We start from the raw sequence: 15,765 nt of genomic DNA on the forward strand, positions 1-15,765 counted from the left end.
GACCAATTTCCTAAGCTATATTTGAGTGACACTTTTTAAGAAGTATGTAAGGTACTTATGATAGCTACTATGCAGATATACATTTTTATCCTGTGTGAAACAGGCTCCGAGATCGTGGAACAAAACATGTTTACCTGTGATGATATCTTCAATGGCACCATCCTTCCCTTCGTACACATGTCTGTTATCCTTGACTTGCCGCCGCCTGAGCTCTGCAATTAGCTCTTGCTGCTGTCTCTTTGTTTTGTGTGAAGGAGACTGAAAGCGAACAAGAACAGCATTTGTGAGGACTGACCTCCAATTACTGTGTTTCTCTTCTCCCGAGCATTTGAAACACCAGGTGATCCCACTTGCAGCACTCGACAGTAACTGCCAGTTTTCTGCCCAATTTTGTGAGATCAGGAAAACACAAGCACGTGACTAGCTCACATCCCGTGGCGAGAAGGCCAAAGGCACAAGTTAACCTGGCTGCCAAGCTGCTTTTCTTTCTTACCTTTCTAAGTTACTTCCTAGCCTTTACTTCACATCACTTAGGATTGAAACTCCAAGCTTTTACCTCTGAAAAGCATTCCCGAACTAGAAGAACATGCTTTCCCTTCCTAGGGATAAAGCAAGGCTAGGATTAAAGATCCCTGCTAACAACAGGAGCTGCATGACCCAGCACCAATCAAAGACCAAGTGGCTGTCTTAGAGCTGTGGGCAACTTTTTCTAGCAAATCTAAAGCATTAGCTCAGAAAGCAACATGCTAGGAAAATTCCTATAAAAAGGTAATTTGGGGCTTAGGCCGTCTGTCGTGCTACAGCAGGGCAAGTTCTGGGGAGGACACTTATGATGGTGAGTTCTGAATACTGAATACAGATAATATTTTAGAAGGATATAAGGCCAGAGCAGAACAAAGGTTAGCTCATAGCCATGTGGACTTGATGACTCTGTACTTTCTCTCTACGTGACTTTTCTGAATTTTGCAAACTAGACAGTAGCAGATCCATATGTGCTTCTTTCAGAACTGATGGATTAAGAGCACTGAGTACCTATTTGAAGGTTTGGGGGTTTTTTCCCTCCATAAGAAGAAAACTTCCAGAGTCCGTACTTTTGGGCAACCAGAATTCCGAAGTTCTTACACTAAGCTGAGGTTTCTGAATGGTCAGGAAAAAGTCATGAACATGAGGACTCGTGCTTATAACACCTATCAGTTTTGTACCTTTTGGTCCTGTTGCTCCATCAGTGCTTCTTGTTCCATAAGTTTTTCCATTAAGGCCTGTTCCTGCTTTTTTCTCAACTCATTCTCTTCTTCTGCTTGCTGTTTATCACAAAAAAATAGAGGTTATAGCTTCAAATTGCTACAGACACCAGGAATCTAACCATCACAAATAAATAATATCTCTTGCTACCACCAGGCTTTCTAAGGAAGCAGGTTTAGACTATAGCAATACAGTTCCCTCTAAACAGACTTTGAAAAAATAGGGCTGGGAGAGACCTTCACAGGTCACATACTCCATCCTCTCCCAATCCCCCCAAACGCATGCTAAGGGTAAAACCTCCTGGAGGTTCGAGTTCTGCGGATCCCTGCAGCGTCCCAGGCAGCCGCAGGGTCTTTCAGCCCTGAAAACGATCTCCAAGCAGCTACTTGGGCTGCCCCGGGCTGGTTGGGCTGCGCTGTCCGTCTGTGATGTCTCACACTGCACCATGGTATCAAAGCCAGACGGAGCCATCAGCTGTCTTGTAGAAACCCTGAGCCACATTTGGCACCTAACCATGTTTAAAAGGCAGGAGAAGAGGAGGATTTTTGTGTTTACCTTGTAGGCTTTCACAAATCGGACAAACACTGGGAAAAAGACGGAGGGGGGTGTTGTCTTGGGATTCTCCCCGAAGTATTTCACAGCATCATCAAAGGCATCCTACGAAAAGCACATATTTCAAGATAAACTCACCGCCATTACTGCAGCACTCAGTGTGAAGGGTCCTGATTTCCTCTGTGAAACCCCTGACTGACACCTGCACACCTACGTCTAGCAGCTGAACTCAGGAACAAATCTGCAAAGTCTTTGCAGCCTCCTCTCCCTGCTGTGCGTACAGAAGCGGGTGCTCTGCAGTGATGCGCCAGCACCTTGTAATTCGCTGGGGGCAGAAACCTGCCTCCAAAAGGGAACCTGAGGGTTTGTACCACAGAGCCAGATCCAAACGCATGTCTGTGGAGAGCATCTGTGGGGTTATCCCCGGGCTCACAGAAGGGAGACAAACCCGAGGCTGGAGGAACAAAACGCTAGGAAAATACTAGCACAAGCAAATACGCCCACACTCGGTCTCACCGTGATGGGGAGGACAGAGGGTGAGCCGTATGTGTGAGGGGTAACATTGAGGAACAGGGTCTTTCTGTACCATGTTGGACCAACAAATCTTGTCCCACAAGTAATGGAATATTTCATAGTTTTAAGCCAAAACAGAAGAGAACCCTGAAGATTCATTGTCTCCTCATCGAAAGCATCCTCTGTGTACAGAGTTTCTTCTCTTTGCTGTTAAATTCCCTTGCCAAACACAGAGAATAAAAAAATACCTGGGCTATTTTTGCATCATCCTGCAGTTTCTTTAGCTTTCCTTCGTTGTTCTGAATGAACTCCTTCAGCATTGTGTTGTGGTCATGCATGGTGTACTCTCGCTTCGTCAGGTCTAGGCCTCTCTGCAGCTCCTTCACGTCCAAGAGGACGTTTTCCAGAGACACTATGAGATAAACAGAAACGCTGCATCGTTCCTGCTGTGCGAGTGCCTGAAGCCCCAGCATGAACGTGCAGTGAGAAATGCCCCCAGCCGCAGCACCGTGTCCCACAGCGCACATCTGGTGCACCGTAACGTCCCTTGCACTGCCCATGTGCTGTGGTCCACCACTGGCACCATCGACACTGCCACAACCAGCGCAGAAGTACAGCAGAGTCACCTCCGCAACAGCCCGGGGCCAGGAATGACCCCCCAGTCCTGCGTTACTCCCAGCAGCCTTCTGACACAAGGAATCCAGTCTCGTTTCCTAACCTGGCTTCATTGCAGGCCTAATTGCTACCCGTATTTAAACCATCTGTCTCTGCTTTGGGGATGATTCGAGTGACAAAGCACACCAGGACCTAGCAGATGTACCAAGGCTGTAACACCGACACAACGCTGCTTACAGTACCTGCGGCAGCCTTCTCCACGTAGTGAAGCTCATTGTAGAAGAGGGACACGTGCTGGTACTTCTCCTTGACAACATTAGAAATATAGTGCAACAGCGTTTGTTTTCGGTCTGTTGACTTTGTTTCCAAGAGCTGGGGACAAAAAGGTAGAGAGATCGCTGGGTGAGGGCACAGCAGGCTCCAGACAAAGCGACTGAGCTGCTCCTTGGCGTTTGCACAGCCCGCGGCCCTGGCACCGCTGCAGCATGCGCGCGGCCTCCGAGCACCCGGCGGCAGCCCCCTCACTCACCAGGTCTAAACTCTGCAGCTTAAATCCGTAAACAGCTCCTCGTTTACTGCTATTCATATAGTTACCCAGGGCCAAGATTATCTGCCAGAATGAAACAGAGCAGAGCGTTAATTTTCAGTACAAACGCATGACACTTCAGGTACCCCGAAAGGGAAGTTTCTGTGTCAGCACCAGGCACAGTTTCAGTACACGCAAGGGCATGAGCTGGTGATGTGGTTAAGCTATGCAACATAACTAAAATCAGACCTACCTCCAGTATTTTCTTAAGCTTTTGGGACGACTTTATTGAGACAGATGCAGCTATTATTGCGTGAAGTTGCTACAGGTAAACAGAGGAAGAGATTTGGTTAATGCATGTCCAACCCAAGTGTAAAATTAAATTCTGAACGCTGACATTCTGAAAACAGCTCTGCTTTCTGACCTACACAGCAGTCCCTGCCATCGATGTTATCCTGCCCTGACACGTCAGGATTTCAAATAATTCATTTGCAGTGCAGATTTACCACACTCAGGGGTTGCTGAGTAAAATTGTATTTACACTTCAACCCTTATGACTGTGAAAGATGGATCAGACTGAATGGGACACACTTCAAAGAGCCCGGAGAATAGCACTGGTGACCATCTTTCCTGATGGTGCAAACAACAGAATTTCATTTAAACCAGTTTTAAACTTCTACAAGGGTAAAGAAGTAGCACAATATGGAGTACTCTGAGCTACAACCTGTCACACAAGCCCCACCTGTGATATCTGTCCCCAGGGGCACACACGTCTCAGGCACAGTGCAATATGCCAGCTTTGGAAACCAGCCACTTAACTCACAGAGATGCCACCAGCAAATCTCTCATGTGACAGAGAGCATCGGGACCATTTGGGATAACTCACAATGTCTTTGTCATGCATACTGGGGCCTTTACCATGATTTAGGGCAACCAGCACAGCTGGAGTATGCCTACGGAAAAATAGCTAGAAAACCTTCTTTCCTTTGGTACGATTGTTTCTTGGTCTCTCTCCGTAAGAACTTCACCGACCGCGCCACACCACTGCGTGCTGTCCTGCAAGGCTCCAGCCGGCTCCACGCAAGCTGGGCCTGCGACGCAGGCTGCAGATCTGGAGAGGAGGCCAAAAACCCGAAACGCCCGAATCCCACCCTATCTAATGCACTGTCGCGGTGCCGCGAGGAGTTCTCTCTCACTCACGGGGGTCAGCATCTGGATGCTTTCTGCAAAGTTGCCTATAAACGCCATGATGGTCATCTTCTGCATCAGCCTCTCGATCTTGCTGAACTGCATCATGAAGCGGTCTTCGTCAGAGAGGTTCTCGATGGGCTTCCTCTCCCGCTCATAGAGCCGCAGCACTTTCACTTCGTTCTCGGTGGGCAGGAACCGCATCAGGCATTCAACAAAATCCACCGGCAACGTTTTCAGGTCGAAGCTAAGAGACAGCAAACCAGAAAAAGTGGTGTTATGACAAGGCTCTACACTAAATGATGGAAGAGTAAAGGACCGAGCAGAAGCTACCACTGCCTAACGATGCCAGGCATGGAGCTGCTGCCTGCAGAGACAGGCAAGGGCAGCTCGTCCCTGGCTAAACGAGATGGGGAGCAGGGAGGAGCAAATAGCAGTTTTATTCAATTGGGCCATAGTCCTGTAATCCCAGTGGCTGGACCTGCATCAATCTGACAGCAGATTTGGGTCACCGTCCTCATCTGGCTAAATGCAATATTTGTCTTAAAATCCAAATTTTTAAGATATCCTTCTGCTGAGAAGTGACAGATGTTGGCCATGGACACAGGTACTAACCGCTTCTGGATTCATTCAGGATACGAAGCAGCAAATCCCTGCACTGCATTTGTGCGGCGCAGAGCTGTTGTGCACCTCGTGCACACCTGCACCACGTCTGTGTCTGGCACTGCGGGGTCATTGCAAAAACCTAATTCTACGCAAAACACTTCCAGTGCACTTGGCCAGAACTTGTACTTCATGCGACAAACTAAAATAGTTGCCTACTCCTGATACTGTTGCTTTAAGTGTTCATTAGATCAGAGAGCACTGGGTAAACAGAATCAGAGATGCAGTACGCAAAGCACACTGCGGATAAACATGAATTAGCTGCTCTAATAAAAGAAGTGCTAATTTGTTTACCCTATATAGTGATACAGTGACATAAAACTGCAAGTCAACACATTTTAGTACAAGGGAGTCTGATTTGTGGGAACTCAGAATGGTTCCGTCCTTACGCTTGGGTTTTCTCCAACTGCAAAAACATTTACAACAACTGCCAGTTCAAAACCATTCCACTTACCAAAAAGCAGAGTAAATCTTAAAAATAATTTCTTTGCTGACAAGCGTTTTACTTACACGTGAATAGCTTTGCATATTTCATCTGCTGTCTTTCCAGCTTTTCTTAAAGTAATGGCAAGATTTTTGGCCCTGTTTGCATCCAGTAACGTGACTTTGTTCGATCCTTTCTGAGTTATCTTTTGCTTGCTTGAAGTAAGATCAATGGCTGGACCTTGGGCTTTTGTTTTGAATATTTCTTCAAATTCATCCACATTTAAATCCTAAGAAGAGAAGAAAATGACGCACCCGCTGCAAGAAGCGTTAACACCTGAGCTGCTGCCCGACGCTGGGGCCGAGTTCTGGACGGAGCCCTGCTCGCCGGGAGCTGCGAGCACGTGGCACCGCTGCCACCGCAGCCGAGCCTGCAAGCAGCGATGGCAGCGTGCAACGAGCTCCCGAGTTAGTAATCGGGAAATCTAGCCCACACACGTTGCAAAATTCAGGGAGATACCCATGCTGCTTCTCAGGCTTTAGCCAGCCACGCGCATCTCCACGGCACAGGGACCAAGCGCTGCCTCTCCTCCACGCTGCTTCTCCAGGCTCCCTTCGCTGGCACACAGCCACACGACCAGGAAAATGAGCTGTCCCCATATCAGCTGATCAGTTTTAAAGAAATGCACACAACATGCATGAACACTTTATAATCCAGTGCTACCGGCTACTGTCCAGCTGCCTCTCACCCCGGCCCTGCAGTGACTGACGCTGGCCGTGGACCTTTGCCGCCGGGCCCCAGCGGCAGCCGCGTGCACGGGCTGCTGCACGGTCTCACGCGGCGCACACCCAGCACGTGGCCCCGTACCTCCAGGATCCTCTCGTCATCGATTTCGTTGAAGACCGTCCCGTTGATCTGGTTGGGCTTGAGGGCGACCCAGTTGAAGACGGGCATGCGGAACTTGGTCTTGATCGGCTTCTTGATCTTCACAGCTAAAGACATCGGAGGGGAGGAAATGACAAATTCCCCAATAACCGAAAAGCACCCGGTGCGCCCCGAACGCAGCCTTTCTACTGGGCATCTCAGCACTGGAGGAAGAACGGGCCAGAGCCAAATTACCACTCTGAAAAGCCTGAAAAGATCTTGCTGCCTTGACGGGCCAACAGCAGAGCGGGGTTTCATCCAACCGTGGAGCTGCTTCGGGCCCAGCATCACACAACTGGACTGAAAGCCAGAGGCTGTGGAAACCTCACCAAAGCAAATGTGTTATTACTTTATTACCACATGTTGTCTGGGCCGGGTTAAGAGCCCAGGCTATTTTTAAACACTACAGAAAATGGAAGAAACAGTTGGATTTCACTCCGCGCTGCTGGTTGCAGACGGCAATGCAGGGCGCGGGTGCCGCACGGGGCCCGCGGGACGCTCGGGCACCGGCCCGGCTGCCACTAAAGACCCCTTTGCGTTAGACGGCAGTGAGGGAGGGACGTGTTGCAGGCGGTCTTGCAAAAATTCCACCCAGGATAGGTGATGAGAAGAACAAAAATCCCCTTTCCAAGGGTTTTGGGACAGGGGAGCAGTCCCTCCCCACGGCCTGCTGCTACAGGGCAAAGCTACTCTGTGCAAGGCCCAAGCTGGTCTTTTAACGCAAAAGGGGGTGGGTTCAGCACACTTTTGCTTTAACGCACTTGAAATAATGGGTTTGAGCTCCTTGGGTCGTGCAGAACCAGTAGGTCTTTTAATAACTTGCACAGAGAAGCTACAGAAGACCAGGACTGATTATATGCATTAATCAGTGAACAGAGTTAATAGGCTAAGATTGGAGCCAGGGAAACGAGCTTGCTCTCTTCGTGTTTCTCACTGATCTAGGAGGTACATGAATAATTTTTGCAAGTCAGTTCTCACTTCTTTGTACGCAAAAAAGTTACTTGCTACAGAATTGGGATGTTCATTAACGTGACCAATTAATATGGTTACTCCAAAATCATTTTAAAAATAAACTATTTCTTTCCAGGCTGCGAGCAGGAAACAGAAACCCTGGTTTTTCTTCTCCAGTGCTGGAAGAAAATGCCACGTAGCCTGCAAACCGCCGCAGGGGACAGCCCCGCTCCTCCTCCCGCCGCGGGAGCCGCTCCAGCCTGCCCGGGCCCCGGCTCGCCGCAACGCGGGGTCACCTTTGCCCACAGCCGAGGATGGTCTGCGTTCGGCTTATTTCAATCGCTGTTTGCTCCATGAAAGAGGGCCTGATGCCTGCCTATGCCCTCCTGTGGCAGAAGGCACCTTGCTCATTATTTGATGCTTTGTACGGATGCTGGATTTTTTCCCTAAGTTCAGGTGATGGCCAGTTTCCCAGGTCGCAAAGCACTTCAGCAAATAATCATTTTTCCTTCCCCTGATGATTTTGCATGTACTGTTTTTCCAGGGTAGAGACCGTCATTTCAAGGAACACTCCCTTCTGGTGCACGGGAGCTGGGCAAATGCTGAAAACATTTCTCTTGCCTTGTCACCCAGTTTTTAAAGCAAGAATTCAGGTGTGTGTTCATGTGCCTTTCGGGCTCATGCTCATTTTGCAGAGACCTTCGAAAGAATAAACTACTGGCAAGAGCATTTGTTTGAAACAAAGAGCTGTAAGTAAATAACAGGGAACACACGCACTATTAAACTGGAAAGTGTATTCTGAGAATTACATTCATCCAGCTGGGAAACACAAACACAGGTGACCAATTTCTGTGAATCTGACCTAACCACAGGGTCACTCTCTGTTTTGTTAAGGTGGTTACTTCAAGATAATTCTTAACATAAGAAAATAAATAGTTTTTTTCCAAGGTGCAAACACCCATGAAGAAACATTTTCAACTAATGCATGCATTAGAATAGCTTATTAACTGTTCTGCATTATTTAAGGAGAGAAAAGGAAGGTTACTGCACCATGTGCCCAGTTCCTGCAGCGGCTAATCCAAATATTGCAAAAATCCCATTCCCTGTAACGGGGACGGGGCGGCCGCGGGCACGGCGACGTCTCGGAGGGGCGGAGGGCAATGCAGGGAGCACGCAGCCGCGGCCGGTGAGCAGCCCCGAGGACAGCGTCTGCGCGGGGCGAAGGCGGCTGCGGCTCAGCACTGCAGTGCAGAGGAAACCTCCAGCTGCTCAGAAACGCCCCATTTTTGAGCAGTTTTAAGAGCACGGCTTAAGAATGGCTCAAAAGAAACAGCACATCTGAATTACTTGCTGAACTGCTTTGCTGGATCGGGTGCACCTTCCCGGTGCCACATCCCCCGGCCGGCAGCACCCACGGAGCTATCGGGCGGCGCGGCACGTGTCCGCTCTTCCCGCAGCGCCCTGCCCAGCCGCTCCGTCCGCCCACCGCGGCTTTCGGCAAAGCAACGGCAGCCCCCGCGCAAACACGGACGGTCACAGCACACAGGCACGGAGCGGGAGACGCGGGTAAGGAAGTAAATACTTAGCAGGGAGGAACCTACAGAAGAGCTTGATCGGCCCGTCTTACCAGGAAGCAGAAAGAACAAAGAGAACAGCGTTAGTGATGGTTAGAGCAGCATGATCCGTCCCCGCGCTGATCCCAGAGGACGCCTGCCCTGAGAAACGGTACCTTCTACACAGGTGCATTATCACGAAAAGGCGCTTTCACTTTCCCTTCGTTTTCTAACCCATTTAAGAGCAAAGGACCATCCCCCCTGGCTTCGGGCAGGTCCCCAAGCATCTAAATCAGGAGCTCGGCTGAGCTCGGCTCTCCCCTGCCCCTTGGGCAGACAGCTCCGAGCCGGCCTCCGCGGGAGCCCCAGCCCATCTCGCGGCCACCCCAGCTCCGCGCCTGCCGCCCCGCGGGCTGCACCACGCCAGCCGACGATGGCTTGCTCCGTTACTCCGGTCCCCAAAAACGCCACGAAGCCACGCTAGCACAGTGTCGAGGTAGCTTGCTGCAGAAGCCCCTGCTTCCCTGGTGATTTACACCAAGCTAAATGGAGATTTCTTGCTGCTGCACTCAAAGGAACGGAGACGATTACCTCGCTCCGCGACAGACAGCGGCATGATCAACACAGCAGGGTCACTGCAAAGTCAGTGGGACATGTATGACCAAAGATGGGTGGGGAGACAACAGCGTTTGCTTTTTCAGCTCTCCCCTGCAGAGACTTTGCACGGGAATGGCCGGGGAAGCAGCCCAAAGACATCGCGTGCTCCCTGCAACGGCAGGGGCCAACGTCCGCGCCCTGGGCAGCTCTGCATCCCCACCACAGCCGCACCATCCACGCCAGCGGCCCCCGACTTTGCTTCTTCCCATGCAAGGCACCTCTGAGGGACTCTCTGGGTAACCTCCAGCCACTGCCTGGGGTTTTTTACTGTCTGCAGTGTGACATATTGAGCTCCAACATCTCCTGCAGGGTTCAAGCCTGGCAGCAGAAATCAGAGGAACGTTTTAAACCTTTATGGTGAAAATCTCCCAGCAGTGCAGCAGGAACCGGCACCGCACGCCGGAGGACTTCAGAGGGCCTCATGAAGGAGCTCCGCTCAGGGCAAGGACTGGATTTGAACAGGCCACGCGGTAGCCTGATGCGTACTCCTGTAAATCACGCCGGACTCAAAGGAGGCAATACAAGCTGGAGAAAGACCGTCTCGGGTGGAGCAGTACCAGTTGGCAGGGACCATCTCTGTACATCGATACAGAGATGGAGCAGGCCGGTTGCACGCTAGCTCTCCAGGCATCTCATGACAAAATCCAGCCAATGGCTACAGATTAAAAAAGCAAAGAGGCAGAGTGGAGGTCCTCCGGGAAAACTGGCCGACCCTGCAACGCCATCCCTGTGACAGGACCCCTCCCAGGCCACCCTGCTCCTTCAGCAGCACAGGAGAAGGGCTGAATATTGGACTAGCCAAAGCAAATCAAAGGTGAGAGGCGACGTATATTTGTGAGCCCTCTGATCTGCTCTCCCGGAAGATGCGCTGCCAAACGAACACTACGCCCAGGTACCATGGGACCAGCGTGCTGTTTTTCAAATCCTGCCAGGGAGAGAATAACCTATAACCGCAACTCTCTCTGGGCTTTTGTTCTTTTTCTTCTTAACACACCCTGTCACCCACTAGTGCCATGATGGTTTTCTCTATCAGAGAAACATCTAAAGGCTGGAATACTTAACCAGTTTTCAAAAAAAAGCTATTAATTAGAGCTCCTCAGTCTCTCTTTCTGAGATCATGATGTGCTCTTGAGACGTCCTGAGAGACAAGAGGTGCGATACCAATTAACACTCACGTGCTGCCTCAGGTTCTTGGTCTGCGACAAAGAGTGCACAAAAATACAATTAAAACTGGTCAGGAAATCTTTCTTCCTTCCAAAAATTACAACACGAAGTTTGCCATTCCTTGCCCAGATATTTCATCATCATATTCTCAAAAGAAATCAAAACCATGAAACTTTGGGGGGGTTTCAAAACCATTTTTTTCTTTCATTTGAAGTCATAAATGATCAAGTTAGAAAAATATTTCTGGAAAGAGCTTCAGTTTCACTGAAGTCGTCTCTTGTAGATCAAACCAAAACCATTTATGTGATAAATGCTCTTTCATTTTTTAACTCCCTCCACGTATAAGAGAGAATGGCTATTGTTTAGGTAACTAAATGTGAGAAAGAGTCACATCTCGGTACGCTGTTCCCCCAGACAAGGTGTCCTCACCTTGCCTTTGCTTCCCTTTGTGACCAACCCACATGGTGCTGCTGAGATGCGCGGGCCATTTTACCTGCAAGTCCTGAGTTGAAAACCACAGTGGGAGAGGTGGTTCCCGGCAAGGGGGGTGCCGACGGCGGGGGCGGGGGCGGCAGCGGAGCCGCGGAAGCTGTCTCCAGCGTTGGACCGGGGAGAGGAGGTGGCGGCGGTGGCGGGGGAGGCGGCGGGGGAGGCGGGGGCGGAGGTGGCATTGGCACCGTCACAGGACCATTTTGCACTACAAAACGAAGGCGAGAAGAGGTATTACCAGGGAACACCAATGAAAACATCACGAGCAGCCGCAGAAGAGCTCGCGGTGGGGACCAGCAGGCTCCCGGGGCGCAGGCATCCCCAGACGGCGCGTGCTGCAACGGGCCCAGCGCCCCGAGGGAACCGCTCGCATCCGAGCCGGCCAGCCGCAGGGCGCACGGCAGCTCTGCCTTCCCGCGCACGCTCCGTCGGCATCCACAGGAACAGCGCCCATCCCTGCATTTCCATCCCTGCAACCCTTCGCCAAACACCTTCCGTGTGTTAGCCCAGCAGGAAAGGACCCTAACGAAAGAAGCTGGTATTTTTTCGGTCAACCGAAGCACTCAGAATGGCTCAGACAAACCTGGGAGCCACCCAACGACTGGGAGTGCAAGCACAGCTGGGGGGCTCAGCATCCTCGGCTGCTGTAGGCTGCTGCAGACCGTCCATGGTGTTTTTGCCAGTTTAAGGCCAGCGTGACTGACCCCAGGCACAATGAATGTTGCCATCGGTTCCCAGCTGGCTCGCGTCTCGGCACAGACTGCTCCTTACCTGCCTCGGGCGCTGCTGCTAAGGTGGGTAATGGCGGTGGAGGTGGTGGCAACGGTACCGAGGATGCAGCTCCAGCGCCTGGTCCAACGCAGGTGCCAGCCACGGCTTCCGACCCTGCTGGCAACACGCCGGAAGCCAGAGCCACAGGAAGAATGGAGATGTCCCCGTCGCCCTTCTTCTGGATTTTAATGGTCCCCTGCTTTTCCAGTTCGTGGATCTTTTTCTCCAGTGTTGACTGTCGCTGGATGGCTTCCTCTTTTTCCTTGACCATTTTTCTCAACGTATGAACCTGGGTATTTGCATCTTTGTAGATTTCCTAAGAACGCCACAGAAACAAGTAATTTTCACTTGCATTCAAAACAACAGAATACCAATAGTAGAAACAGAAGAACAGCTTGTTACGGGATTGCGCAGTGTGCCCAGTCATTATCCAAATATGAGTTCTGATGCAAACCACAGATCTTCATTTGTGAGGAAGAATTCATTTTGCGGCTCTCCCACGCTAGCAGTAAGGCTGCGCACAGCAGTGAGTGCTATGAGAAACCTCATCTGCAGGCACCAACTCCTGGGAATGTACAATTTTTATTATCACTTTTTATGACATCTCCCATTATGTTAATCTTAAATCTATAACATAGGTAGGCTACCTAGACTTTCACTTTGACCACAGGCTACCTGGTGTCTTGCTGTTTGCGCTGCCTGTGAGCAGATGTTGGTCCATAAAGAGGAGCAGAATCAGAGCTAATCTGGGGGAGAGATTGCTTCTGCGAGTATCCTGGGCAGACATTCAGCAGAAGGAACCCTAGAAGCAGCCACACTTTGGGACAACATTTGGGCTAAAGGTAGTTAATATTATATTAATAATTTGTGTTACTAAATTTGTACACCAAGAAGGAAGAAGTCTGGATTGTTTATGGGAAGCAGACTGAGCTTGACAGTACCGACACAAGGCACTTGCTCTCTTATTGCTGCTGTGCAGCCAAATTACAAAAGACTCAGCCCACCTCTAACTCTCCTGCACAGCCAACTGCATGTGTGAAACTCCAAACAGGAATAACCACAGTCCTCAGTGGTAGGACGCAGCTATCTAGTGCACTGATTTGCTCGCACATTCAGAAAGTTCAATGTCAATTTTTCAGCATGCACACAAATAATTCTGTTTGAAATCTCTCCTGGAAAGCTAACAGAAGCAGCTCAGCCCATTTAAAACGTTCCCTCTCCACCAAACACAAAACGTGCTGGAGATCCCTCTGCTGAAATGTGGCACCTGGCCAGAATTTTACCATCGCACTTACCCGAATCACATCCAGTTCTTTGTTTCTCTGCATAAGTTGCTTTTCCAGTTCCACAATCTTTGCCATAGCTTCGTTCTCCGTATCTTGGAGTTTTTCAGATAACTATCGTTCAAAAGAGAAATAGATTATACAATGGATAATAACAGTTTTCTTAACCAAAATGTCAGTACCACTTATTGGAACAATGACATGTGGTAAGTTATAGACATTCCACCAAATCCTGAAGCGTCTTTAGAAGGAGCAAAGGTTTCTGCACGTGGTCCCTGGCTGCGGGGAGCCCTGCTGAGGGGCTGGTCACTGTGAACGTCACCTTTCACTATGACTGGCAGGCAGCTCCGGACAGGTCCCAATAGGAGAGCCCACTCTCCAATAAAGCACTTAAAATGTAATTATTTTGCATATACCTCAGTCCAACTCAAAACCCCCAAAATGACAGAATCCCACAACGGCAGTGCTGCAAAGTCAACAAATGCTGAAGTAGCGGGACTTAGATATCACCTCTCACAAGGAGGCTAATTTAACTGGTAATGGATAAAGGAAAGAGTTTACTTTCTGTTTATTTTTGATTTTGATTTTGCTTTTTTGCCAGCCCCCGCCGTGTGCGGTGTGAGAGCCGCGCTTTGCTCCCGCTGGCGTTTCCCGTCAAGGCCTCTCGCCGCGGCCCAGGCGGGGCTGCAGAGGCGCGAGGGGCGCCTGCCTGCTGCGCTCTGCGTATTTTGGGATAAAACTTCTGCAATTCTGTTATTAATATTTCTGTCAACACATGACGGAAGAGGCTGTCAGTACTCTGGGGACGAGTCTAGTCCATATAACAGGAGAGCAGAATAAGTAGTTAAAAATTTGCCACAGAAATAAACCATTAAGTTTCCAAACACCTCAAACGAGTAGATCTATTAAGCAAACTCTGCCATTTTTCCTTAATCATTTTTCTTAGCAGAAGAGCACCTCATAGGACCGTATACTGTATAGCGACTTCCTTTAGGAATACACTTCTATATGACTTTCACTTAGAAGAAGTGGGAGCAGAATGACCCTTTTATGATTTATTTTTAAATGTGGAAAGTATTTTCATTTTAAACAGTCAAGCCATGTTTTCTGGATTAAAGTAATTGACACCAAGAGCGTATGGCACGGAAAAGCTGCAGGCAAACAGGGACTATCTGAACAGTGCGAGTTTTCAGCCCTCGGCAGTGAGCCCCCACCTCTGGGACCCTCGCGCTGTGATTTAAGGCAGCGAAGTGCATTAATCTGTCCCACCTCCACCTTCTTTCGGCATCGGACCCCCAGGCGCGGCAGGCCTTGCCCGGCAGCCGCCTCCTCTTTTCCACGCACTCGCTGCGACGCTGGGAGCTGCGCAGAGCGGAGCTGTGCTTTTATGGTACTGAACGCTTATCGGCTCTATTTCTTTGCACTGTATTGCGCAGGAATTTGCAATTTATATGTAAATTAGTTTTTGCAGTTCGTAAGATAACTCTTTACAGAAGCGCAGCGCCAAGCGATTCCAGCTGGAACCACAATTCTGCTGAAACTAAAAACTCTGAAACTATTTAAATCAGGGAGCTCTGCGCGTACAAAGCCGGGCCTGGCGGTGCGCGGCGCGAGGCGGAGGTCTCGCCAGCAGCACCACGCCGACGCGGAGCGGGGACCGCCGGCCACGGAGCCCGGGGGAGGCCGGGGCACGGAGCCTTCTTCTGCAGGTCCCTCACTGTCCTCATATTTCCGTGCCCGTCTCATCAGTAGCGTTCTGCTTACACTCCTCAATTAGTATTTTTCCAGTGCATTCTGTGATTTTCTACACGAGCTTCATTTCCCAAATATTGTAAGAAGAGCGATGTGTGCCCTTCTGCTAAGAGAGCTGATCTCACGCTTGAGCCCGAAGAGCTGGCCTGGGCTTCCAGCTGTAACTAACCACCTCACCGTCCCCTGCTTCCGCTGGCCACCTGAGTAACGGTGGGGATAATCCCTCCAGCTCGCAAGGCTTTCCGGGGATAAACTGATGCGATCGAGGTACTCAAGGAGCACAGGAACGGCCATGTAAGCGCTTAGGCAGGCAGCATGGGCCGAACCGTTCCTCGATGTGCACCAAAACTGCGTATCGAATCCCACAAACACGGCGATCCTATCCCTGTACGGTCCTCTGCCACAGGAAATATGGGAAAACCGGGGGGTCATGTCAGATGGGATGGTAAATAAAAGGTCAGGGTGGCATATTTTCTCCTCTGGTCAATAAACCGCTTA

At 50.1% G+C, this 15,765-nt stretch overlaps 1 protein-coding gene across 9 annotated transcripts in view; it reads right to left on the bottom strand.

Moving 5' to 3' along the window:
* FMNL2 (formin like 2) overlaps positions 1–15,765 on the bottom strand; it is a 174,038-nt gene that overhangs the window by 7,317 nt on the left and 150,956 nt on the right. For 5 of the 9 annotated variants that reach the window (XM_064514533.1, XM_064514537.1, XM_064514534.1 and 2 more), the window contains exons 13-26: positions 13,528–13,629; positions 12,233–12,548; positions 11,466–11,669; positions 9,200–9,220; positions 6,591–6,715; positions 5,810–6,012; positions 4,649–4,883; positions 3,702–3,770; positions 3,452–3,532; positions 3,165–3,294; positions 2,556–2,719; positions 1,798–1,899; positions 1,203–1,301; positions 135–258 (exon numbers count right to left, since the gene is read on the bottom strand). In XM_064514533.1, coding sequence (XP_064370603.1) covers positions 135–258; positions 1,203–1,301; positions 1,798–1,899; positions 2,556–2,719; positions 3,165–3,294; positions 3,452–3,532; positions 3,702–3,770; positions 4,649–4,883; positions 5,810–6,012; positions 6,591–6,715; positions 9,200–9,220; positions 11,466–11,669; positions 12,233–12,548; positions 13,528–13,629 — 1,975 coding nt within the window. The remainder of the gene's footprint in view (positions 1–134; positions 259–1,202; positions 1,302–1,797; positions 1,900–2,555; positions 2,720–3,164; positions 3,295–3,451; positions 3,533–3,701; positions 3,771–4,648; positions 4,884–5,809; positions 6,013–6,590; positions 6,716–9,199; positions 9,221–11,465; positions 11,670–12,232; positions 12,549–13,527; positions 13,630–15,765) is intronic. The other 4 variants (XM_064514536.1, XM_064514540.1, XM_064514538.1 and 1 more) reach the window with 1 other exon arrangement.

The sequence above is a fragment of the Dromaius novaehollandiae genome, chromosome 7 (assembly GCF_036370855.1).
Source record: "Dromaius novaehollandiae isolate bDroNov1 chromosome 7, bDroNov1.hap1, whole genome shotgun sequence".
In the NCBI taxonomy this organism is placed as follows: Eukaryota; Metazoa; Chordata; class Aves; order Casuariiformes; family Dromaiidae; genus Dromaius; species Dromaius novaehollandiae.